This window comes from Hibiscus syriacus, unplaced genomic scaffold, assembly GCF_006381635.1.
Source record: "Hibiscus syriacus cultivar Baekdansim isolate YM2019G1 unplaced genomic scaffold, ASM638163v2 tig00110548_pilon, whole genome shotgun sequence".
NCBI lineage: Eukaryota > Viridiplantae > Streptophyta > Magnoliopsida > Malvales > Malvaceae > Hibiscus > Hibiscus syriacus.
In genome coordinates this window covers 1-23718 of record NW_024062775.1, presented here as the reverse complement: position 1 = coordinate 23718, position 23718 = coordinate 1, and the positions used below count along the sequence as shown (strand labels likewise).

General features: G+C 33.9%; 1 protein-coding gene, 1 long non-coding RNA gene and 1 pseudogene across 2 annotated transcripts; all 3 read right to left on the bottom strand.

The window, feature by feature from the left end:
- Window positions 1-1412: 1412 nt before the first annotated feature.
- LOC120130743 lies at window positions 1413-9146 on the bottom strand. Its single transcript, XR_005516855.1, has 3 exons — window positions 8795-9146; window positions 7750-8254; window positions 1413-2002 (listed from the first exon to the last, which is right to left on the bottom strand). It is a non-coding gene; the product is annotated as an uncharacterized LOC120130743 (long non-coding RNA).
- Window positions 9147-17667: 8521 nt separating this feature from the next.
- On the bottom strand, window positions 17668-20427 carry LOC120130954. Its single transcript, XM_039148098.1, has 5 exons — window positions 20291-20427; window positions 19306-19549; window positions 18691-18744; window positions 18266-18324; window positions 17668-17929 (listed from the first exon to the last, which is right to left on the bottom strand). The coding sequence occupies exons 1-5, from the start codon at window positions 20425-20427 to the stop codon at window positions 17926-17928; spliced, it is 498 nt and encodes a 165-aa protein (XP_039004029.1). The 3' UTR covers window positions 17668-17925.
- A 152-nt stretch (window positions 20428-20579) lies between these two features.
- Window positions 20580-23500, bottom strand: LOC120130825 (annotated as a pseudogene).
- Between the last annotated feature and the right edge of the window lie 218 nt (window positions 23501-23718).

The window sequence follows — 23718 nt, the reverse complement described above, 5'->3', positions numbered from 1 at the left end:
CTTCGATAAATGCAAAAAAAAAAGAGAGAGCATAAAATCAAGTAAGAAACTAAAAGAACGAAGTATTTGATACTTTATTGCCAAATTCTTCAAGCAAACCTTTCAACCAAACTAGTTCAAAAGTTGTCATGGCCATGCTTCTGTATTCTACCTCAGCTGAGGACCTGGCGACTGTATTCTGCTTTTTTGATTTCCAATAAACAAGAGAATCTCCAATCTTGATGCAAAACCCTATGACATACTTCCTTGACATGGGACCAGCAGCCCAATCAGCATCATAGTAGGCTACAATCTTATCATTACTTGCAACCTTGAACAGCAGACCCTTTCCTGGATCCTTCTTGATGTATCTTACAATTCTAAGTGCAACATCCATGTGACTTTCTTTGGGTTTTTGCATAAATTGGTTGAGATGATGTAATGCAAATGTTATATCAGGCTGATCACGTGTAAATGTGTGTTGTAACACACAAATCTATGCAAGTATACACAATCGATGCAAGTAATATAGTAGTGAGTGAGTATCGTCTCCACAGGATTGTAAGAATTCTTTAAAGATTGCTACAACTAGGAATAGGCATCACTAACTAATCCTAAGCATCTAAATCTAACGATATAAACAAATGAGAAATGTGCTATGGTAGCTGGTATGAACAGATGAAAAAAGTTTGTTGAGGCAAAAAATGTGTGAAGTGAAGTAAGCAAATAATTTTTGTCGTGGCAAGAAAAATATGCAAGAGTAAACAAATAAAAACTGTTAAGGCAAAAATTAATTGCAAGAATAAGTAAATTAAAGTTGCTAAGGCAAAAAATGTTTGAGTTCTGAATATAAACCAACAACCTCACACAATCAGACTTCTAATGGAGCACATGAGATGGACTTGTTATGGAGATAAATTATTCTATACCTAGGATGAACTAAATATATTGTGTCTATGTTGCCCGACAAGATTTACTAAAGCGTGCCTAAGTTATCTCTAGTAAGGAACCTGATACAACTATTGCCACGACAATACCTCTCAACGTAAATAGTGACCCTGGCCTATCGATTAAGTACTATCCCTTCTAGTCGCTTAAAACCCTCTCCTTATATCTAAGGCGGATTACAACCTCATCATCTCGGATTAGTTTCATTGTTCACGTAGATCTAACCTAGCTCTCTCGATATTAGGTATCAACTCCTAGAAAAACAATTCTCTCAACAACTCTTACAAAGACTATGAATATTATGCCAAGGCACCAGACAATCTCTCAAAAGCTCTTAGAGTGCTAAGGCATAAGATTAAAACAGTGAACAAAACAACAATAAACATAAATATACTTATCATCCATTAAACATAAAATAAAGTATCATCCAAACATTTCCAACACCAAATAAAATAGTTCATGGTGTGGCTAAAATCATCCAAAAATATTCATTAAGTACAAGCCCTTAAAAGATAAGAAATGAAGAACAAGCAGAAAACTCCCAAAAACAGAGCTTTGTCGTGACATTAGATCACCACCATGGATCACTCTAGTGGGCTAGCCTCTCTTGAGGGCTTAGCCGCTACTTCGACGAAGCCCGACTATGGAGGACAACAAGAAAGGACGAGAGAGGAACGGTGGAGAAGTTGTTACAGCTGCCTTTTTCAAAGCTTTTAGGGTAAGTGAGAGTGGGGATCTCTAAAATCGTGGGCATAATATGCTATTTATAGTGACGAATTTATAGGGTTTAGTGACCTTGAAATTTACCCAACTACCCTCGAATTCATGCCAATTTCGTGAATAATATGGCAGTTGGAAGTGGTCCCAAATCCTTGGTAGGGGCAGAGGTTCATGTGAGGTGCAACAGACAGTTGGCCATGCGACATCAGTAATTTTGTCTCGTACTGCGTTAGACTTGCAAGATAAAACTTGCCACGGAAAAAATTGTTCCTCACGGTCATCGTCTTCAGTTCCTTTGGCCCTCACACAAAATTTGTCATAGTAAATAATATCTTCCTCGGTCATTTTCTATCACCTGCATCATCACAACCAACACACAATCCCTCTCATCAACATCATCAGTTTTATAAAGAAAAATTAGCCGAGGCAAAAATTTTCCACCACAAGCAATAAATGTCCTAAATGCAACTAAAATGTTACGACAATGGCTTTTAGATAATCAATAACTTAAGTAAAAAGACCCAAAATATAATCTTTTTACGAAGTTATCACACACCCAAACTTAAGCTATTCCTTGTTCTCAAGCAATGGATAATGATTAACAAAAAAATAAAATGCTATGGCAAAGTCTAAATCAGGACATTCAAGTGGTCTAAAATTTCATCCCTCAGCAAAAAGATTGCCTTCGAGATGCTAGACTAATTGAGAAGTCAAACACCTTTCCCTAGGCCAATATCTTTTGCAAGTGAGTGTGTGATTGTATCTAGTCTATGCTTAACAAAATTAGAAAGTCCCCAAGTAAGTTGTTTTGTTTTGCCAAGGCATAAATTATTCATTAAGCACAAAATTACTCCTATTTATTCAACACTTAAACTTTTTAATTTTTCAATTTTTCAATTTTTCATTTTTTAGCACTGCACAAGGGGAGTCAGCCTATCACAACTATCATCCCTCACTCTAGATGAATGAGAACATACCTTCTATCCTCGAGCTAGTCAAATAGAGTCATCATGTTACTACTTTCATTCACTCATATGCTAAGGCTCACATTTATTCAAGGCATTTCCAAACAATGCCGTCACATAGAGGAGTGTCCCTTTACAATTATACTAAGGCATTTATTTGCAATTCAACACAATTCAAAATATTGAGTTTAACTTAGCCTTTCAAACATTGATATAGTAGTTTAGTTCATTACCAAAATTCTATACCATGGCATGCAAAAGTTCTTTCATAAAAATTTTATAAGTTCTTTAAGCATAGAAAACATACAATCATGTTCAAAGAGTCACAAAGAATCGAGTCCTATGGTTGGTTCTATCCACCTTAATAGTCATGTACATTAATTTCCAACCATGACAAAAAAAAAGTATCATCATCAGACATCATTAACTAATTCCAAATAACTAGCCTAATCCTAACTAATGCCATAGCAAAAAAAACTAATATTAAAAGTAAAGAAAGAAATAAAGAAAAACATACTACCCTTGTTCACATGTTTGGAAGTCTATTTTTATTAAAAAAACTAATATTAAAAGTAAATAAAGATATAAATAAATAAAGCAAAGAAAAACAAACACACAACAAAAAAATTGCTATAGTAAAAAATTAAAGAGGGTTGAAGGGATGCAAACTCCAAATATCTTAAATTAATATGGCAATTTTGTCGCGTTCGATTGGATCACCAGTATAAACCAAAATGCCCCACATATAACATTCCTACCTTCAAAATATTTTGCTCTGGCATTTTGTGTCTTTCATATATGAATTATAGGACTTTTTCAGTAGTTCTCTCTCCTTCAAAGTGTTTTCCACATGAAGCTGAATAATAGTGGAATAGGATCTCTTTTCGCTCCTCTTTGGTGTGGCAACTTCGTCTGGGCAGTAAAATCTTTGAAAAGGTAGGGGTCATCCCAATGACAGTAGCCACTAACATGTATGACATTGTTCTTTCCCTGCCTATTGAAATAAGGAAACAATATACAACTAAAGAGAAAATTTATAGTGTCAACACACAACAAAAATACCGCGACAAATAATAATTTCTCATTAGAGAATTTTTTCCTTAATCTTCATCTCATTCCTTAATTCTTTTAGAATTTCTAGCCTAGACAGATGGAGTTACTTAGGTGGCGTTTTGTTCGCTGGAATCTCTTGGAATTAGGGGGAATTGGAATCAATTCCACCACTTTCCCATGTTTGGTTCAAGTTTTCAAAGGGAGAATTGGAATCCAATTCCATCAAATAAGGGAAAGTAAATTTCATCCATAACATGATGGAATTGAAATCTTTTAGAGGGAATGTGAAATTTGACCATACAACCTTCATCAATATTTTGGTATTCGGGTCGTATTTTTTAAAAAATTTCGGGTTCGGGTTGGGTCAGGTTTAGGGTTTAGGGTTTATGAATAATTACAATAATATCCCTCAATATATAATTTTTTCAATTAAGTCACTGTTTTTATTGAATAAAAATAATTTTTTTATTATTTCGTGTCGAGTTGGGTCGGGTTTCTAATTCATATATTCGGGTCGGGTCGGGTGAAACTTTATTTTGGTCAGGTCTCGGGTAGAAGTCCCCTTGTTCTCGGGTCGGGTCGATGGACCAAAAATCCGACCCAACCCAACCCAACCCATATCCATTAGTATGATTTTTATAATTTATTGAAATGAATAATCAATCAATAAAATGAAAATTTAATATTTTTTTAATTTTTATAATATATTGTTATATGTAAGTTATAAAACAAACTAAAATAAAACAAAAAAACAAGAAATGCAATTATGTCATTTTACATTACTGAAATCAAATTCATCTGACATGTTTGCAAACCAAACAGAATATGAAATTTGATTCCAATTCAATTTCCTGCCAACCAAACAGGTTTCAGATTCCAATTCCTGACAGATTCTAATTCATTCACAGTTTCCAATTCCCTCAGAAATATTCTAGCGAACCAAACGCCACCTTAGGGTTTAGGATGAATAAATTCAATGAAATCCAAAGGTTCAAATTTTGTACCTGGTTTAGCTATGAATAACCTAGACTAACTCATATCCTCTGGAATATCCTCGAGCTCCACTTCGTCTTCTTCATCGAGCTTCAAGCGATCATCAACGCATAAAAATTTGTTACGACAAAATTCGGTAGCTTCCTCTTCCATCGTAGATTCCCATAGAATCATTAGCATATTTGAGCGTGTTGAAGACATTAGAAGTTACCCTTTGTCCATTCACTCATGTTGGTGGGGGTTTATCTTTTTCCATGGCAACATTTTTCTTATCTTCATTGGTTGTACTCTTTGAACCCTCATCATTTTTTCCATCGAATGTGAGTCTTCTTGGATCTCCGAATCTTTGTGCACAATATCTTGGTTGGGCTCTCCGAGTGTCTCCCCCTCAAACTTAGAATCTTTGTATGTTTTGGTTCCACTCCTTAAGGTGAATGCACCACTATGCTCCTTATCTGGAACCTTAGTGACTTTAGTATCACTAGGTAGGTTGCCCTGTGGGCGTGCATGTACTGCTGCAACAATATTTTCTACATGGATTTCCAAGGCTCGCAAAGATTAACTATGACTTTTCAAACATACCCCTTGGCTCTGTAATAATGCTCATTTTCTCTCAATAGATGTTATGTGATCTTGCAATAGAGCATTGGTAGTTGCCATGAAGTTTTGGAGAGTAGCTTCCAAAGAGTTGGTATTCGCTGAAGATGCTGACTCCTGGTTAGTATTTTGCCTCAGTAATTATTTTTTTTGAAAACTTAGGGGTTCAATCATGCTATGCTGCCAATTTGAGTTGTTGGCATTGTTGGCTCCTTGATTCCCCCCAAGAAAAATTAGGATGCTGAAGCCATCCAGGATTGTAAGTGTCCGAGTAGGGGTTGTTGCTCCCATTGAAGTTTCCCACATAGTTGGTAGACTCGTGGTTGTTAGGGCATTCGCTCACATTATGATTACCATGTCATAAAATACATGTAGAACTTACCACCTTGACTTCTTTCACTTCGTTAGGACATTGAATATTCTTCAACATATTAGTAAAGGTTGACAATTGAGCTGAAATAAGGTTCTTGAGATCAAGTTCAAGTGATCCATGAGTCTTCCTCCCCATTCCTAGTCTCGAAGAAGAGAATTGATAGTCATTGTTTCCTATTCTATCAAGGATATCAAATGCTTCTTCAGGTGACTTGTCTGGAAAAGTACCATTTATCACAACATCTAGCATCAGTCTTGTTGGAGCATTTATACCATGGTAGAACATAACAACTTACGTCCAATCGTGGAATCCATGATTGGTGCATTTGCGTAGGAATCCCTTGTATCTATCCCAACACTCAAACATAGACTCGTCATCAGTTTGACAAAAAGATGCTATGGCATTCCTAATATGGTTGTTAATATTGGGTGGATTGTGTCGTAGTAAATTTTTTTTACACAAGTTTGCCCATGATTTTATCGAGCCAGAAGGTACTCCATTAAGCCATGCCCTATCAAGATCTTTCAATGAATATGGAAACAACTTCAATTTCAACACATCTTCATGCACACCTTGCTGCCAAAATGAATCACACACCTCCAAAAATGCTCGAACATGTTGCCTTGCATCCTCATGAGGTGCATCACCAAACTGCCTAATCAAGTCCAACATGTCAAACATGACTGATTTGAGCTCGAAGTGGGCTGCCTGAATTTCGAGAGCTACAATACCAAGTTTTAGGTCGTCCAATGTGGGAGCTAAATGATCTCTAATAGTTTGTGGTCGAGCTATAACCTCATCATTATGAATTACTGCAACATTTAGAACTTCAGAATCCTCCACTTCATTTCAAACTTCATATATAATTCTTTGAGCTCTTCGAACCCGTCTTCTTAGAAGGAAAAATTGCTCGATTTCAGGTTCAAAATAAGATAATGGATCATTGGGTATTCTACATGTTATGCAACAACTCAACACCTGAAAAGGGTATACAAAAATAGAAAATAAATCTATACTAAAAAAAGAATTAAATTAATGATATAAAACTTTTAAAAACACCAATTGCCAATCCCCGGAAACGGTGCCAAAAACTTGATCGCATGTAAATGTGTGTGTTGTGGCATAAAAATTTGTGCAAGTATACACAATTGATGCAAGTAATATAGTAGTGAGTGAGTATCATCTCCATAGGGATTGAGGGAATTCTTTAAACATTGCTTCAGCTAAGAATAGGCGTCACTAACTAATCCTAAGCGTCTAAATATAATGATATAAATAAATAAGAAATGTGTTATGCCAGCTGGTATGAACAGATGGAAAATGTTTGTTGATGCAAGAAATGTATAAAGTGAAGTGAGTAGATAATTTTTGTCGTGGCAAGAAAAATATGCAAGAGTAAATAAATAAAAATTGCTAAGGTAAAAATTAATGGCAAAAATAAGTAAATTAAAGTTGCTAAGGTGAAAAATGTTTGAGTTCTGAATATAGAATAGCAACCTCACTCAAGTAGACTTCTAATGGAGCACTTGAGTTGGATTTGCTACAACGAGAAATTATTATATGCCTAGGATGAACTAAGTATGTTGTGCCTACATGATTTACTAAAGTGTTCCTAAACTATCTCTAGTAAGGAACCTGATAAAACTATTGTCATAGAAATTCCTCTCAGCGTAAACAGTGACCCTTGCTTATCGATTAAGTATTATCCCTTTTAGTCGCTTGAAACCTTCTCCTTGTCTCTAAGGCAGATTATAACCTCACCATCCCAGATTAGTTCTCTTGTTCACGTAAATCTAACCTAAATCTCTCGATATTATGTATCAACTCCTAGAAAAACGACCATCTCTCAACAGCTCTTACAAAGACCAGAAATATTATACCAAGTCATCAGGCAATCTTTCAAAAGCTCTTACAGTGCTAAGGCATAAGATTAAAACAGTGAACAAAACAACAATAAACATAAATATACTTATCATACATTAAACACAAAATAAAGTATCATCCAAACATTTCCAACACCAAATAAAACAATTCCTAATGTGGCTAAAATCTGCCCAAAATATTCATTAAGTATAAGCCCTTAAAACATAAGAAATAAAGAACAAGGAGAAGGAAACTCACAAAAACAGAGTTTTGTCGTGACATCGTACCACCACCATGGACCGCTCCAGTGGGCTAGCCTCTCTCAAGGACCTAGCCGCTACTCTGATGAAGCCTGACTATGGAGGACAACAAGGAAGGACGAGAGGGGAACAGTGGAGAAGTTGTTGCAGTTGCCTCTTCCAAAGCTTTTAGGGTATATGAGAGTGGGGATCTCTATAATGGTGGGAATAATATGCTATTTATAGTGAGGAATTTCTAGGGTTTAGTGATCTTGAAATTTACCCAACTACCCTTCAATTCATGCCAATTTCGTGAATAATATGGCAGCTGGAAGGGGCAGAGGCTCACGTGAGGTGCAATGGACAGCTGGCCACGCGACATCAATAATTTTGTCTCGTACTACGTCAGACTTGCAAGATAAATCTTGCCGCCGCGAAAATTGTTCCTCACGGTCATCGTCTTCAGTTCCTTTGGCCCTCGCACAAAATTTTTCATGGTAAATAATTTCCTCCGAGGTCATTTCCTATCTCATGCATCATCAAAACCAACACACAACCCATCTCATCAGCGACATTAGTTTTATAAAGAAAAACTAACCGAGGCAAAACTTTTCCACCACATGCAATAAATGTCCTAAATGCAACAATATGCAACTAAAATGTTATTACAATTGCTTTTAAAGATAATCAATAACTTAAGTAAAAAGACTCAAAATATAGTCTTTTTACAGGGCTATCACAGACCTTGTATGAGTGAGGTATATTAACCTAGAAAGATTGTTTTATCAGCTAACAAAGCATCAACATCTTTTTTTTCACCTCTTCTTCAAACTTAGTAGATGTAAGATTCAAATTTTACTCTAATGGAGTTAAAACACATTTATCTTTTCCCAAGACAGTATCAATTATCAACTCCAAAGCATGTTTTCTTTGATACTAAAGAATCCCTTCTTGAGATCTCATCATTTCCAATCTAAGGAAAAATTTCAAGTCACCTAAATCCTTCATTTTGAAATTTTTGTTCAAACTTTCCTTTAACTCATTAATCAATTTGTTGACATTACCTGTTATCAACGAGTCATCTACATATACCAACAGGATCACAATACTGCTTCCTTCCTTTCTTGTGAATAATGAGTAATCTAGCTTGCTTTGAACATAACCAGCAGCTAACATGGCCTCTGATAGCTTCACATTTCATTGTCTTGAAGCTTGCTTCAGGCCATACAAATACTTTTGCTGTCTACATACCATTTTCTCCCCCCGACTGCAAAACCCTTCAGGTAATGTCATATAAACCTCCTCATGCAAATCACCTTGGAGGAAAGCATTGAATACATCCATCTGGAAAATAGGCCAAGCATGATGAGAGGCAAGAGCAAGGATGTTTCTAACTGTGACCATTTTGACAACGGGAGAAAAAGTATCCAAATAATCAATGCCATATTTTTTTATTATACCCTTTAGCAACAAACCTAGCTTTATATCTCTCCACCTCCCCAGAAGTAGTACATTTCACACTAAACACCCACTTACAACTAATAGGAACCTTCCTAGCAGGTAGAAAAACAATTGACCATGTCTTATTAGACTCCAAAGCCTGAATTTCTTCTTGCATTGTTTTAACACAAGCGAGATTTTGACTAGCTTCAACACAAGTTTTTGGTTAAATGATAGAAGTGGAATTAAGAAAAACCTGAGTCTTAAAAGGCAAATGGTCATACTTGAGCATAAAACAAATAAAATCCTCTATCCATACTAGAGGATGAGAAGTTCGAGAATACCTTCTAAAGGCAACACAAGGAACAATATCAAATGACTCAGAAAAAAAATCATGAACAGGAGAATTATGCATAGGTTAGATAGACAAATCCTGATCATAATTACTTTCTAAAATAGGGGAACTAACTGATGCCATGGAATCAGAAGGAGAAACAATAGTATGATTAGGAAACATCAAAATCAGGAACAGAGGCAGAAATAGGAAAAAAAAAAAGAGAAGACTTAGAAATAGGAAACATAAAAGGAAATATATGCTCATGAAACAAGACATCCCTGTTAAAAAAAATTTTACGAGTAATAAAATTGTGAAGTTTATAGCCTTTTTGAGTAGAATAATAACCCAAAAACACATAGGGAACATCTCTTAGTGAAAACTTATCAGATTCATGAGGTACAGTTGCATAACAAAGGCAACAAAATATTCTAAGATATGACAAATAAGGAATTTTATGAATAAAAACTTCAAATGAAGTTTTCCAGTTTAATACAGAGGATGGAAACATATTGATAATGTGACAGATAGTCTTAACACAATCTCCCCAGAACCTTATAGCCAAATTAGAATGGAAATTTAGGGCTCTAGCTACTTTAAGAGATGCTTATGTTTTCTCTCAGAAATACCATTTTGTTGAGGTGTTTTGACATAAGAAGATTGATTAATAATACCTAAAGAACTAAAAAGAGCAGAACATTCAATACTGAAGAATTATGAGCCATTGTCACTTCTAATAATATGAACTTGAGCAGCAAAATGAGTGTTGATGTAAGCAAAAAAAGACTTGAGATGAAGGATAGCGTCAGATTTAAGTTTTAGCAAGAAAATCCAAGTCATCCTAGTGTGATCATCAACTATTGTGAGAAAAAACCTATGAACAGAATGAGTAGACACTCTATAAGGACCCCATAAGTCAATGTGTATAAGATGAAAAGGTTTATCAGACCTAAAGGAACTAGAAAAGAAGGGTAATCTATGTTGTTTAGCTTGAGGACAAATAGTACAATCATGCACACAAGTTTTGTCAAGTTTAGAAGAAGAAAACATAGACAATTTATGCATTTTATTAAGAGTTTCATGCCCCAATCGAGCATGCCAAGTGGCAGTTTTATTATCAGAAGAAGATGACATACAAACAGAATCAAAATGTAAAGAAATTAACAAATACAAACCACCAATAACCCTACCAATCCCCTGAATCTTGCCTGGAGAGATCCTGTAAAAGACAAAAATCAGGATAGAATACAACAAAACAATGAAAATATTTGGATAATTTTAACACTAACAACAAATTATGGGTGAAATGAGGTACATATAAAACATGATGCAACTCATGAATAGTATCTAAGAAAACAGAACCCATATGTGTAATAAAAGTTGTTTTACCATTGGGAAGATGAACAAGACGTTAAACAGAAGTGAAATTAATAGGATTATTCAAGAATTGAAGATCAGATAAGACATGATCAGTTGCTCCAGAATCTAAAATCCAGGTAAGAGACCTAACAGTTGCAGAGTGCTTACCATAACACCAGCCATGTTGATAACAGATGGCTTGTTAAGAAGCTCCAAAATCTAATGATATTGATCTTTAGTGAAGACTGGAACTGAAGGCGCTACAGACACGAGAGCAAGAGGAGATAAAGAACCAGAAGTGTGATCAGATTGTGAACCTTCCAAATTAACATTCAAGACAGCATGAGCATTCTTCTTACGACCGATCTTAAAATCAGAAGGAAAATCGATCAAACGATAATACTGGTCACATTTGTGACCTTTGATCCCACAATGATCGCAATTTCCCAAAAAACACCTACGAGATCATGAAGAAGTCTGATTAACAGAGGATACAACCGAAGAACTGGAAAACATCGCAGATGAATCATAAATGGGATAAACGCCAGAAAGATGAAGGCATTGCGACTCTTCTCGAATCAACAAAGAATACACATGATTAACAGATGGTAATGACTGATTGAGCAACAACTGAGTCCGAATGGATGAATAAGTGTCATTCAAGCCCATAAGGAATTGAAAGAGGCGTTGACGCTGAATGTGCTGAAGAACTTGTTGCGAATTTCCACAATCACAAGAGGGAATAAGACTTAGGGCAGAATATTCATCCCAAAGCAACTTCAGTCGAGTAAAATAAATTGAGATTGATGAGTCACACTGAAATAATCGAGCAATTTCTTGATGCAAAAAAAAAGAAAGTGAGATTCATCCACTTTATGAAACCGCTCCTTCAAATCCTTCCAGACAAGAGCGTCACTAGAGGTAAAAGCGATGCCAGCCGAAAGCTCCTTGCTCACAGAATTGAGGATCCAAGAAAGAACAATTGTGTTACAATGATCCCACTGAGGATGCAAAATCGGATCGAAACTGTCCATGGAATAGTCACCATCAATGAATCCAAGCTTATTCTTCGCAAGGAGAGCGATGCAAAGAGAACGGCTCCAAATCATGTAGTTCTCGATCCCAATCAACTGACGAGAGATAAGCGGGGTACCAGGAGTATCAGAGGGGTGCAAGTAAAAAGGGTGATTGAAATCGATGGCACTGGAATCCATCGCCGGAGGCATGAGAGATGACGGGAAAGGGGTTAACAAGAAATAGGCAAACAAAAGGGACCAAGAGAAAACAGAAAACGAGCCCAAGAAACTTGGCTAAAACTGATACCATGTAAAGATTGTAATATTATTATAAAACATGTATATTTTATTCCACTTAACATAAACTTACAAAAGAATGTATTTATACAAAGCTAAGCAACTAACTACCTAACCAATTTACAAACTGTTAAGTAACAAACTAACTACTAATCTCAACAATTATGACATTTATCAATTTATAGTAATTGTTTTTTGTTTTCAATTTACTTTTTTCATGGTGTTTGGTTTTGACTTTAACCTTCTTAGATATTAAAGTATTTCCAAAAACTTATTTTAGTAATACTCTGCACAAGCTTGAAGTGGAGTGTGGATGGAAGAACTTTGTTTAGTGGCTATACAGATGGTGTAATCAGAGTCTGGGTAATCGCCTCGGTCGATACTAGACTACTGCATGCATGTCTTGCCTTGAGTGAGTAATCACAATATTTAAGATTTTCCTAGTGATACATGTCTTAGCATTTTCAAACCTTTTTAAGATTTTGTTTAAAATGTTGGATCTTCGATTTCTTATTTTGTTTGGATATTACCAGTCACTATGCTCTGCAAAGGTTTGGTTTTAGATAGAACTAACCATTTTGTATAATGACAAACAGAAGACATAAATTCATACTCCATATGTCATCTATGTGATAACTGCATTAGTTCTATTCTCCATGTCTTTTACATTATCGATTATTTTCTGCTTCAGTCCAAATATTGAAAAAATCAAAGTTGGGACGCCTGATGAGGGTGCAAAGCTAAGCACGGATTCTTCACATACTTGCCGAGCCGATGAAAACGAGACTAACTTAAAGTCTTCTAGCTTGGCATATTGTTCGAACTTCGATGAGCCTCATTAGCAAACTGATTGGAGCTTAAAGCCAACACCTTTCATGTTTCTATTTAGATTGGAAGAAAGGAGAAGCCAACCGTGATTTTAGGGAGAGAAGTAAGAGAGGCCTGGAGATAATAAGGAGAGAAGTAAGAGAGTCATGGAGATAATTAAGAGAGAAGAGAAAAAGGTGAATTTTGAGCAATGAACATAATCAAATGATGTCAAAAAATGTCATCCATGGGCCAAATTAACATTCTGTTCCTGCGGTAATTATCATTAACCGAGAATGGTGAATTTGTTATAAATCAATAATGTTAGTGATTTTTTTATTATTTTTGAAACTTCAATGATGAAAACAAAATTTTATTCAAACATTAGTGGTGTTTGTATAATTTACTCATTATTCAGTTTTTAAACGTTCAATTTTAGTTTTCTTTATTAAGGTGATTTACATGTATTAAATTCTAAATTTTAAGTTGAATATCATCTCGATAATTTGTGAACAATCATATATTTTTAGTCAGATTTAAAATTTTACATCTTAACTACTGAGTCAAATTTAAAACTTAATTTTTTTCATAGAATAATAATTTAAAACTGAAGTTTGACTACTTAACCCTCTAGCACTTGCTTCATCCTCCTTACAACTGTCTACTTCTTCAACCCCACACATGTCTGCTTCTTTCTCTCCAATTATTCGAAAACATTAAGGTACGTTTAGTTCTAGGAAATATAAGTTATTTTTATTTTTTTTAAATATATATTTTTAGTATGTTCATTAAAATTGTTTTCAAAATTTTAAAAATATGGAAACACAAAATTTAATTTTTTTAACTTAACTTACACTGATTTAAATCATTTTAACAATGATTTTTTTTACTTAATGGTATCTAAAAACCTCAAACTCTTGCAAGAATTAATATTGTCCCTAAACTTTTTTTATAATCAATTTGGTCCTTAAGCTAATAACTTTAATAATTTATTTTTTAGTAATTTTATATTTAATGTATTAAATATCTTAATAATTTTTTATATTTTATATTTTAAATTTCAATAATTTTTTTATTTTTCAAAAAAGTAATTAAGTCTTTAAACTTTATAAAAGAATCAATTAGGTTCTCGAACTTAGCCAAAAAATCAATTAAGCTCATCTACCACATCATCATCCATCATGTACTATCACAACGGGATTGTGAACTATCACATCAATATTGTGAACTGTCATGTAAGCATCATGATGGTCAATGTTTGATTCGGTTAGTCAAAGGGTTAGATTGATCCCCCTCCAATCTAGGTGTTACATTGAGTGAGAAAAGAGTTCAAGGGCTATACTAGTTTTTCCCAAAAGTTTGAGGGCCTTAAATACCACTAAACAATTTTTAATTTTATTTTAATGACACTTTTATATGCTATCGTTTACAATAATATTTTTTTTTATATATTTTTAAATTTAATTGATGTACAATATGCATTAACATTATACTCTTATTATAAACTAAAATGATTTGTGTTATAAAATTTCTTATCAACTTTATTGTTTTATATTTGCATAACTCACATAATAAATTTATGCAAAAAATATATTTTAATATAATTATTTTATAACTATTTGTTCATTTATATTTTAAAAATAGATATCAAATATATTTTAATTATTTTTATTTTTGTAATACCCCAAATTTTGACTAGTGACTAAAATGTAAGATTTGAAAGTTTGGTGGCTAAAGTATAAACTTTGTAAAAGTTTAGGGTCCAAGAATGTAATTTTGGAAAATTTGTATATTTTAGCATGTAAATGAACAGATTGTCCTAAAACAAGAATTTTCATGGTAATCAAATTTTCGGTACGAGATTTGTGATAAAAGCTATAATATAATAAAGTTAGGTATGAAAATCGGATAATCGGATCGAACTAGAATTTAAAGAAAATTTGAATGATTCTAGATAAGTGTTAGAAATATTATTTTTCATATTTTAGATCAGAGAAATTTAGAATATATCAGTGTAATTTTTTAGATTTGGTCGAACAGTGAAAAATTTAGTGACTAAAATGCAATTTTTAAAAATTGCATAGCTAAAGTAGAAAGTAAACTTAAATTTGGTTCATTTTTGACTTTCAGATATTTTAATGAAAGATGTTTTCAATGGCAAGTGGTATTTTTCAAGATTCATTAATGGTATTTTGGGAATTTCTTATGAAATGAATTTTAAATTCATTTTTATTAGATTAAAACGGAGAAGTCTCACGTGCGATAGCCTAAAATACGACTAAGGAAATACGCTACCGGAAATATTATTTTTAAACATTTTCGGGGGGAAAAATTAACTAAAACATTATTATTTCTACCGAAAATGTTATTATTGGGCGCTTTATCGAGTTTGTTAACATATTCGGTAAAACGCTACCTAAAACATTACTTTTTTCTATCGAAAATGTTAATATTCGACACTTTACCAGAAATGTTAATATTCAACACTTTACCAGAAATGTTAAAAAAATTAATGTTTTAGGTAAAAATAAATAATGTTTTAGGAAATTTTTTACCGAAAATGTTAAAAAAATAACATTTTCGGTAGCGTCTTTTTTTAGTCATATATTAAGACTGTCGTATGAAAAAACTTCCCGGAATTTGAGGTGGCAAAGATTGGAGCAAGCATGGCGGTTTAGTAGCAAGTGTAAAGGCTAATAAATGAAAGGAAAAATCAGCAAAAGTGCTCATCTTCTCCCCTTTGCTGCAGTGAACTCCATGGAAGGTGAGATTTTTTTTCCCATTTTTAAGCCATTTTCTTTGATTTTTAGGATAAGCTATTAGATAGAGAATTAATCTTCTTGAAATTCTCTATCATTTGGCATAAAAATTACATGAAAATCATGCTTAGATGTTGAGATTCATGAATTGGGTGGTTGAAGAACACGTTTGAATTTGAAGATTTATGGGAGATTTTTATTTTTTTGATGTTGTTGAGTAATTCTAAAGCTAGGTAATGCTTAAATTCAAGTGTGTAAGCTTATATTATGTTTTTGTCATGGTTAGGGTTTATAGAAGTTGATTGAGTTGTGAATAAATTTAATGTTGTAATGATTTAAGTAGCATGAATTTAATGAAAGGAAGTTGAATTAATGCTTGAAATTTAATGAAAATCAAGTCCTAGTCTACTAAGGGTATTCGACATTGGAAGTGTTCTAGAATTGACATTGGAAGTGTTCTATGTGATTTGGAGATCAATTTGGAAGCTTGAAATAGAAAAAGTGCTAATTTATAAGTATTGTGAATTGTGGGACAATATAGCATGAATGTGATATTTGGGGTGTTCATTGTGGAATTTTAATATTAAAATGCTGAAATTTTAAGTTAGGAAGTTGATTGATATTTAATTCCAAATTTGGGAGAAATTAAAGGTGGAATTCGAAAGGTGATATAAGATTTAGGACATGATTGTAAGTTTATTAAATGTGGAGGTATTATTTGGGTAAAATGTTGTAAGGCTGGAAATTTTATTAGTATGCTGATTTTTGAGTTTAAATTATTGAGTTGTGATCAAATTACAAGTTTGTATAGATGGATGGTTAAATTTGAAAAGTCCAAGAAGTTTTGGGATGGAAGTGCAAGTTTTTGAATGTTAAAGTATCGATTTGAGAATTTTATTAAGGTGCTGGAAATTTTAGAAATTAAAGTGTAATGATCATAATGGTGAAGGATCATTATGAATTCAATGGAAAAGTTAAGATGAATTTTAGAAAGAATTCATAATTAGTGGCTTGATTTTGTAATTGGTACAAGTTGAAGGGTTGATAGTGGAGATAAATATTTATGGAATTCAATGAACATTTTAAAAAGTTTGAGATTACGACGGAAGTATGATTTAGTTTTATATCGATTTAAGTATCGGTTTTTTTTATTGAATTTTATATTTAAGTTTGGATTATGTTAGTTTGATACTAACATATAGTTTGAATATAATATGTTATTATGCTACGTTGTCAAACTACTATTAATCTAGCGTTCCTAACAACCCAAAAGGAAAGGAGGGAGCATGTGAATAAGAAGTATCGTACAAAGTTCAGTAGTGCGACCAAGGTGAGTGCATTTAATTTGTATTTATGTTATCACACAAACATTGAGTTGCAATGAGCCAATGACGGAGTTACTATGGTAAGAAGTGACTCCTAAAGGAATGTGAATGGTGATTCTAGCTTATATGTTCATTTATTAAACTTACAGAATTATGGAATTGAGTTAAGAATGCTAATTAGAAAAAAAAACGATATCTTAAGCTTTTATGCTCCGTAAATGTTTATCAAGTTGATGTGATATTTTGACTCGTATATCAAGAGTATACGGACTACGAGTGTTATATTTTTTATATCAATTTTCATTTACATTAATCAAACATATTCTAATTTTTAAAAAACTGAAAATGAACATTATTTTTCTGAAAATAAAAAAATATTTTCTAGAACCAAACGAACCGTTTGATGATTTCTACTGTATAGTCTCAATGACCTGTGAAGCAACCATCATTTGGGATTCTAATTTTTCAATCTCTGTTTTAGTCTTTTTCAGTCTTCATGCTCTTGTTTTACTCGATCCTAGTCTAAAATTTGATTCATCTCGAACCGAATTTCAAGCTTAAAATTATGAATTTAGCTCAAGTTTATCGAACTCAACTCAATTATAAAAGCAAAGGCTTACATTTTCATTTTGAACAATTTTTCTCTAACAAGAATATCATCTTGAATAGTTGAATCAAAATAAAGGAGCTCAGGACTTCAAAGACACGAGTTTTTTTAAAATCTAAATGCGAGATCTACACAAGAATGTCTTCTTCATCATCGAAACTCAGATTCAATTTGTAACTTGAATCCTGCACCCTGTATGATCTCGACCAAATTGGATGCAACTCCGGTAGCTTGGACCGTTGTCTGTTTCATTAACTGAGAAAGAGATTAAAAGGTCATTTTCTATGTCGTAAATACTGAAGTATGCAACAATCGAATGAACCGAAACTCGGTAAGTGGATCCTGGGATGGTAAGAAGAAAATGTATGACCCTTGATACCAAGTTGGGAGTCATTGAGCAAAGGGTCTCATAATGAATACAGGAAAAGTGATTGTTTTGTTTAATTGACTATGAACTCGAGCTTTATGACCCCGTAGGTCAGAGGTGCCCATGAGAAGTGATCTGAAATCTTAAATAACATATACATATATGTATGAATACGCATACGTATACGTATGCGCATATCAAGCAGCAACGAAAAGAAGACTCACCTCAACAGTGCCAATACCTCGAGGACTTGAACCTTCAAGTTGGAAACGCCTTCAGCACCCTACAAGGAACAAATAAATCATCCCATGAGATTCAATTATAATTTATACTCTAAACAAAGTCAAAGAACCTGCCATCAATAATATCAATGGGAACATGGTTGTACAATTAAATAGTTTTCCCTGTTTTCTTTTCAGTGAGAGATAGCAATTATGTGAATTATTATCCTCTGCAAGAAACCATTTTCTAAGGGATTTAGTGAGACACTAGACTAAGATCGGGTTCCGGTCCTTCGGATAAAATAGAAGTCCCTGTCGTTCAGTTTGAAGATAAATCTATCAAGCTGCCTATCAAAACGATCAGTTTTGTCTGCAAATGATAAATGCTGTTGCTATAATTTGCTTGGAAATTAAAAGGTTCATTATACCTCTAGTGCCTTGGTCACCTTTGGAATTTCAGCTTCATTCAACATTCCATCTGCCTTCAAACAATCAAGATTGATTAATAGTGACCTATGCATGAATAGTTCCAAGGGAAGAAATTTGTAGAGAAATATACATATCCAAATAGACAATTTCAAACAAAGCTAGTCAATGGAATCAATTTCTGCTTAATTCAAGAATTCAAATTCTATGCCTTTAAGTAACAGAAAGATGTTCCCCTGGTGAAGATTCTTTAAGTATCTCAAAACATTATACATTTTTTCCAGAATTCAGTAACAAAGAGTTAATCATTTAAGCATAACTGAAAGAAGTTTAGAATCCAGCATTATCTAAAGCAACCTTTTGACAAATATAATTACAATTCCCCATTACTTAATAAAAACTATTTGTGAACTTTTACATGATTAAGTAACAAAATAAAACTTAGAAGCTCAACTTAATTCACTCAACCGACAAAATTCCTTTGCATCAACAGAGGACTTTGATAGTTCACATATAAGAGAAGCCGGCTCTGAATCACATAGTTCAATTTCCTTTTCGCAGACCAAAATAGCATAAAAAATTACACAAGCTGTATCTAAAAAAAGAATATCCAATACCTGGAAGTACATTCTGAGAGTGTCTGAAGGAGAGACAGGAACAGAAACCGAGTCTTGTTGTTCAGCAACAACAGGGTCCTCTTGTTGGGAAACAGATGTTTCTCCTTCTTCAGCAGACTTGAGTTTCCATGTCCCATCAAGAGTTTTGGTCTTTCTGGAGGATAAGGAGATGCTGTTGGAAGAAAAGGAACATAGTTTCGTCTGAAAAAGGATGGAATTAGGAAAAGGAGAGATTTTCGGGAGACTTAAAATGGGTTTTGGAGATTAGACGTGAAGGGATTGAAAATGCCGAGACCGTTGCCATTTCTTGCCTTCGTTCTTCAAATTTCTGCTTTTGGATGGAAGAGCTGTGAAGTGGATTGAGTTTGTTGTACTATCCGAATCCGAGTTCGGAAGAAGAGGTGCTCTGCTTTTGTTATGTCTCTTTCTTTGTTGGGCTCTCTCTCTTCTTCCGTGTCCATTGGGAAAGGGTTTTATTTACTCTGTCCATGTTTGGACTATGAATTGGACAAGGGCCATTCTTTATAGACCCTTAGATGTTTTCTTATGCATTCATACAATATATAAATTTTGATCTTTTTCCTATTTATCATTATTTTGCATGGTAGATTTATTTGTTTATTTCTTAACTCGTATTGATGACTGGATAAAAAATTAACCAACCACAAAAGAACTAAAAAAAATTAACCAAATTATTCCGACATGAAGCTGTTAATTCAAATATGTATTGGCATTAATATCTTCAGGGGGTTTTTTTCCATTTAATTGGAGGGTGTTTGGAAACTCGTATCTATACTATATACATATCAAATACGTGTAATTCGGGCGACACAAAAAAAAGAGCTCCCGATAACAATTATGTAGAGAGCATGTATCGACAAGCACATCAATAAAAAGGGAAACTTTAAGCAATTATCTTCTACTATCAGTTATTGCCTTATTCCACTATCAGTTCTTCCAGCTAACTAAAATGTGGAAATTTGACATTCCACATGCAACGATAAGCGATGGATCAATTGTATCAGTCTTCATCACACAATGATCGTCATTGAAAGCAAGCATGAAGTACTGAGGAATTTCCAGTCTCCAACAGCTCCTAGTCTCCATGTAAAACCATTGCATCTCTTCACTGCAATTTCTGAATACACTAGAGTCATGTACAGGATCGTGAACTAAAAATACAAGGATTTTCTGTTGATATATTTTAAGATGAATTAGCCCACCAACAAGTCCTCTGGACGTTGTAAAATAATTGTTTATTACTGTAAGTTACATCTCAAAGTCAGGCATGTTTGTTGCTCGTCATAGATAACTCTCCGCTGGCAGTATCTTCAGTAACTTGGCAAGGTCATAAGACTTGAATTCCTTTCCATAGCACAAGCTTATATCCAAGGCAGTTTTCCCATCCTGAAATGCAGCAAAAGTAGACCAAATTTACATTCATCAATAACAAAAAGCTACATCTCACTCAAATTCAGGACATCTGTCTCGAGACGGATATGTTTTCATTTTTTTATATTTCAGAGTGTGCATCAGACATGAGTTTCAAGCACGAGTACTTCTAGGAAAAATAAAGGTCGGAGTAACAGTTATAAAGGAAAACTGCATGATTCATGTTTCATTGCCATGACCATAACCATTTGATGGCAAAATAGCCAGGAATGATACATTATTTATCAGCAAGTTCCAAAAATAGTGCTGAATATGCACGAAACCAGAAAACTAAGTGAGAACATTTATTCATTATACAAATCAGAAATTAACTAAACAGCCCCTTGTACGAAGTTCATAGTTGCTAGTTATAAAGAAAACTAGGCATTATATATCTGAATAGGGCTTCCCAATGTTATTTGGTCTCTAGGTGTGAGTGTCTGATATGCGTGTCCAACATGGGGTATTTTCAATGTATTTGGGAGTTCTTTAGAAGTTATATCCCTTACTTTTGACTAAATAGTATCAGGCAGACACGGTATTAAAAATAATAATAAGAAATTGGAGGGAACCCTACATGCTCGAACAAATATCCAACAACATCGAACATGGAAGAGAAAAAATAAACGAGATTGTTACTTTAACTATATTGGTTACCTGGTTTTTTCTGGTCTTATCCGCACCGTTGATCAACAAAACTTTTGCTATATCTCTCTTTCTACTTTGCACAGCAATGTGCAATGGTGTCCATCCATCCTGTAATAAGGGGTTGCAAAAGAACTTCGAAGCAAAGCGACAAGCAAGATACATATAAGTGTCAAAAAGTTTATGAACAACTCACTCTATCAGCAACATTGACATCAACATCGTATTTCAGCAATAATTTCACAGTTTGCAAAGCACCAACATGACTGCATGATGAGTGGGGTAGCACCATCCTGTTTTGGGATAAAGAGATACAATTCGAGTTTAATATGCGTAAGAATAGAACAAGAAGCCGCAACGGGTTATGATAACAAAATGTTACCTCACCTTATCTTTGATATGCGGATTTGCACCTTTTCGTAAAAGACTGATTACAGCCTCCTTTTTACCAATAATTGCCTTATGAAGAGCAGTGTGACCATCCTGTCTCATCATACCGAAATTAGACATTGTATGCTAGAAACGGCAGAATATAGATATTAAATTTTGGTATGAATAAGATTTACCTTATCCACCTCATCTATGTTTAGCCCATTTTCAAGTAGCTTATCCATAGAATGTATCTGCAATGATAGTTCAGAGTTTGAAGCAGTTTCCATTTGGCCTGGAAATCCGTTCACAAGAAATCAAATGATCAGTCCGTAAAAAGTTTATGGATACTTGAAAATAAAACTGTTATACAACAAAACAAGAGAGTATTCAAATTACGGTCGATAATTTCCTCGGGTTAGGAGAGGCATTCTGCTGCAGAATGCTTTTCTTCGGGTCCCAAAAACGCTCAACCTCTGCAAATGATCAAACATCCTTGTACAGTTCATCTTTGGTAAATATAATGTAGGAATTAGGATAACACATAAAAGTAGTTATATCACAAGGATATCTGACAAGTACATCGAAGATGTCAACCAGTGCAAATGAATTAAATACAACTCCAAGCTTGCCCGGAACAAAAACAGAATCGGACTATGGTCAATTATATTAGTTTGAAGGCTTCAGAATCAAGCTGCAATATAAGTCATCAACCAACCAGATACGACTGGGTCTAAACGGAGACTATTCAAATATTACATCTTCATACACAAAGATGAAATCATATTATAGATCAGAAGAAATATTAATTCTTCACCAGTTGTTTTCAGATTCGTAAAAGATGAAAAAACTGTAAATCTCCCTATCCAAACAAAAAGGATAGGAAATCATGATTACTCGACAAAATTAAATCATAAGAGGTTTTGAATCAATAAAAGCAACATCTTTGCCTATGTTATTTGGATTCGACTGAGTATCAACTAGGTGTGTCTGACACAAGAAAGTTAAATGTTTTCTAAGTTTTCCATGTATTGGAGATTTTCAGAAGATCGTTTTCTCATATGGGTCCAATTATGCATTGGACACCAATGTTGGATGAGGGCAAAAAAAAAAGGGTAGAAACAATGTAGCTTTACAATTTAATGAATCCCCTCCATGGCCGCTATTTAAAACTGGAATTTTAATGACTATCACCACAAGAATCATTGTCAAGTCTCACTCAAATCACCACATTCTAATTTCAGATTTTGGGGGCATATGAACCATGGTATGTACATATCTTTTACACAAGGATTGGATATAACATGCAGAATCACTAAATATGCCCTCAAGCCTGGTTAGAGAACACAAAATAACTTAGGGAATCATCATGGAATGTAGTTAGGTACTAAACAGCAAATCGGAATATCAATTAAATAGAAAAAAAAACAAAATTCCCATTTAAATCTTATAAAAATAACTCAAGTATCTACAGAAGCATGTTCATTTCCAATAGAGAAAAAAAAAACCCACCTTTGACAAGATCTTCCTCATACTGATTCGTTGTATAGTTATCAACAACTCCAAAGGATTTCTTTGTAGAAAACCAGACTTGTCATTTCTTCCTCTTTTCTTCTTCTACATAATCATCGTCTATTCACTTCCACTTCCATCGTCTGGGTTTTCCCACATTCCATCTGCCTTCAAACAATCAAGACTGATTAATACTGACCTATGAATGAATAGTTCCAAGGGAAGAAAGACATATAACCTGTAGCATTTCATGCAGACATAGTACCAGCAATTGCAGACAATAGTCAAGCAAGACTAGTCAATGAAACCAATTTCTGCTATCAAGAATTCAAACTCTATGCGTTAAGTAATAGAAAGAAGCTCCCCTAGTGGAGATTATTTAATATCACAAAGCATTATACATTCCAGAATTCAGTAACATATAGTTAAACATTTAAGCATAATGAGAAAGAAGTT

Coding starts and splice junctions, on each gene's coding strand:
- LOC120130954 (XM_039148098.1), bottom strand. CDS start 20,427: ATGCAATGGTTTTACATGGAGACTAGGAGCTGTTGGAGACTGGAAATT. Junction 19,550..20,290: donor CTTATCGTTGCATGTGGAAT/GTCAAATTTCCA, acceptor ACCCATTTTAAG/TCTCCCGAAAATCTCTCCTT. Junction 18,745..19,305: donor CTCTCAGAATGTACTTCCAG/GTATTGGATATT, acceptor GATTGTTTGAAG/GCAGATGGAATGTTGAATGA.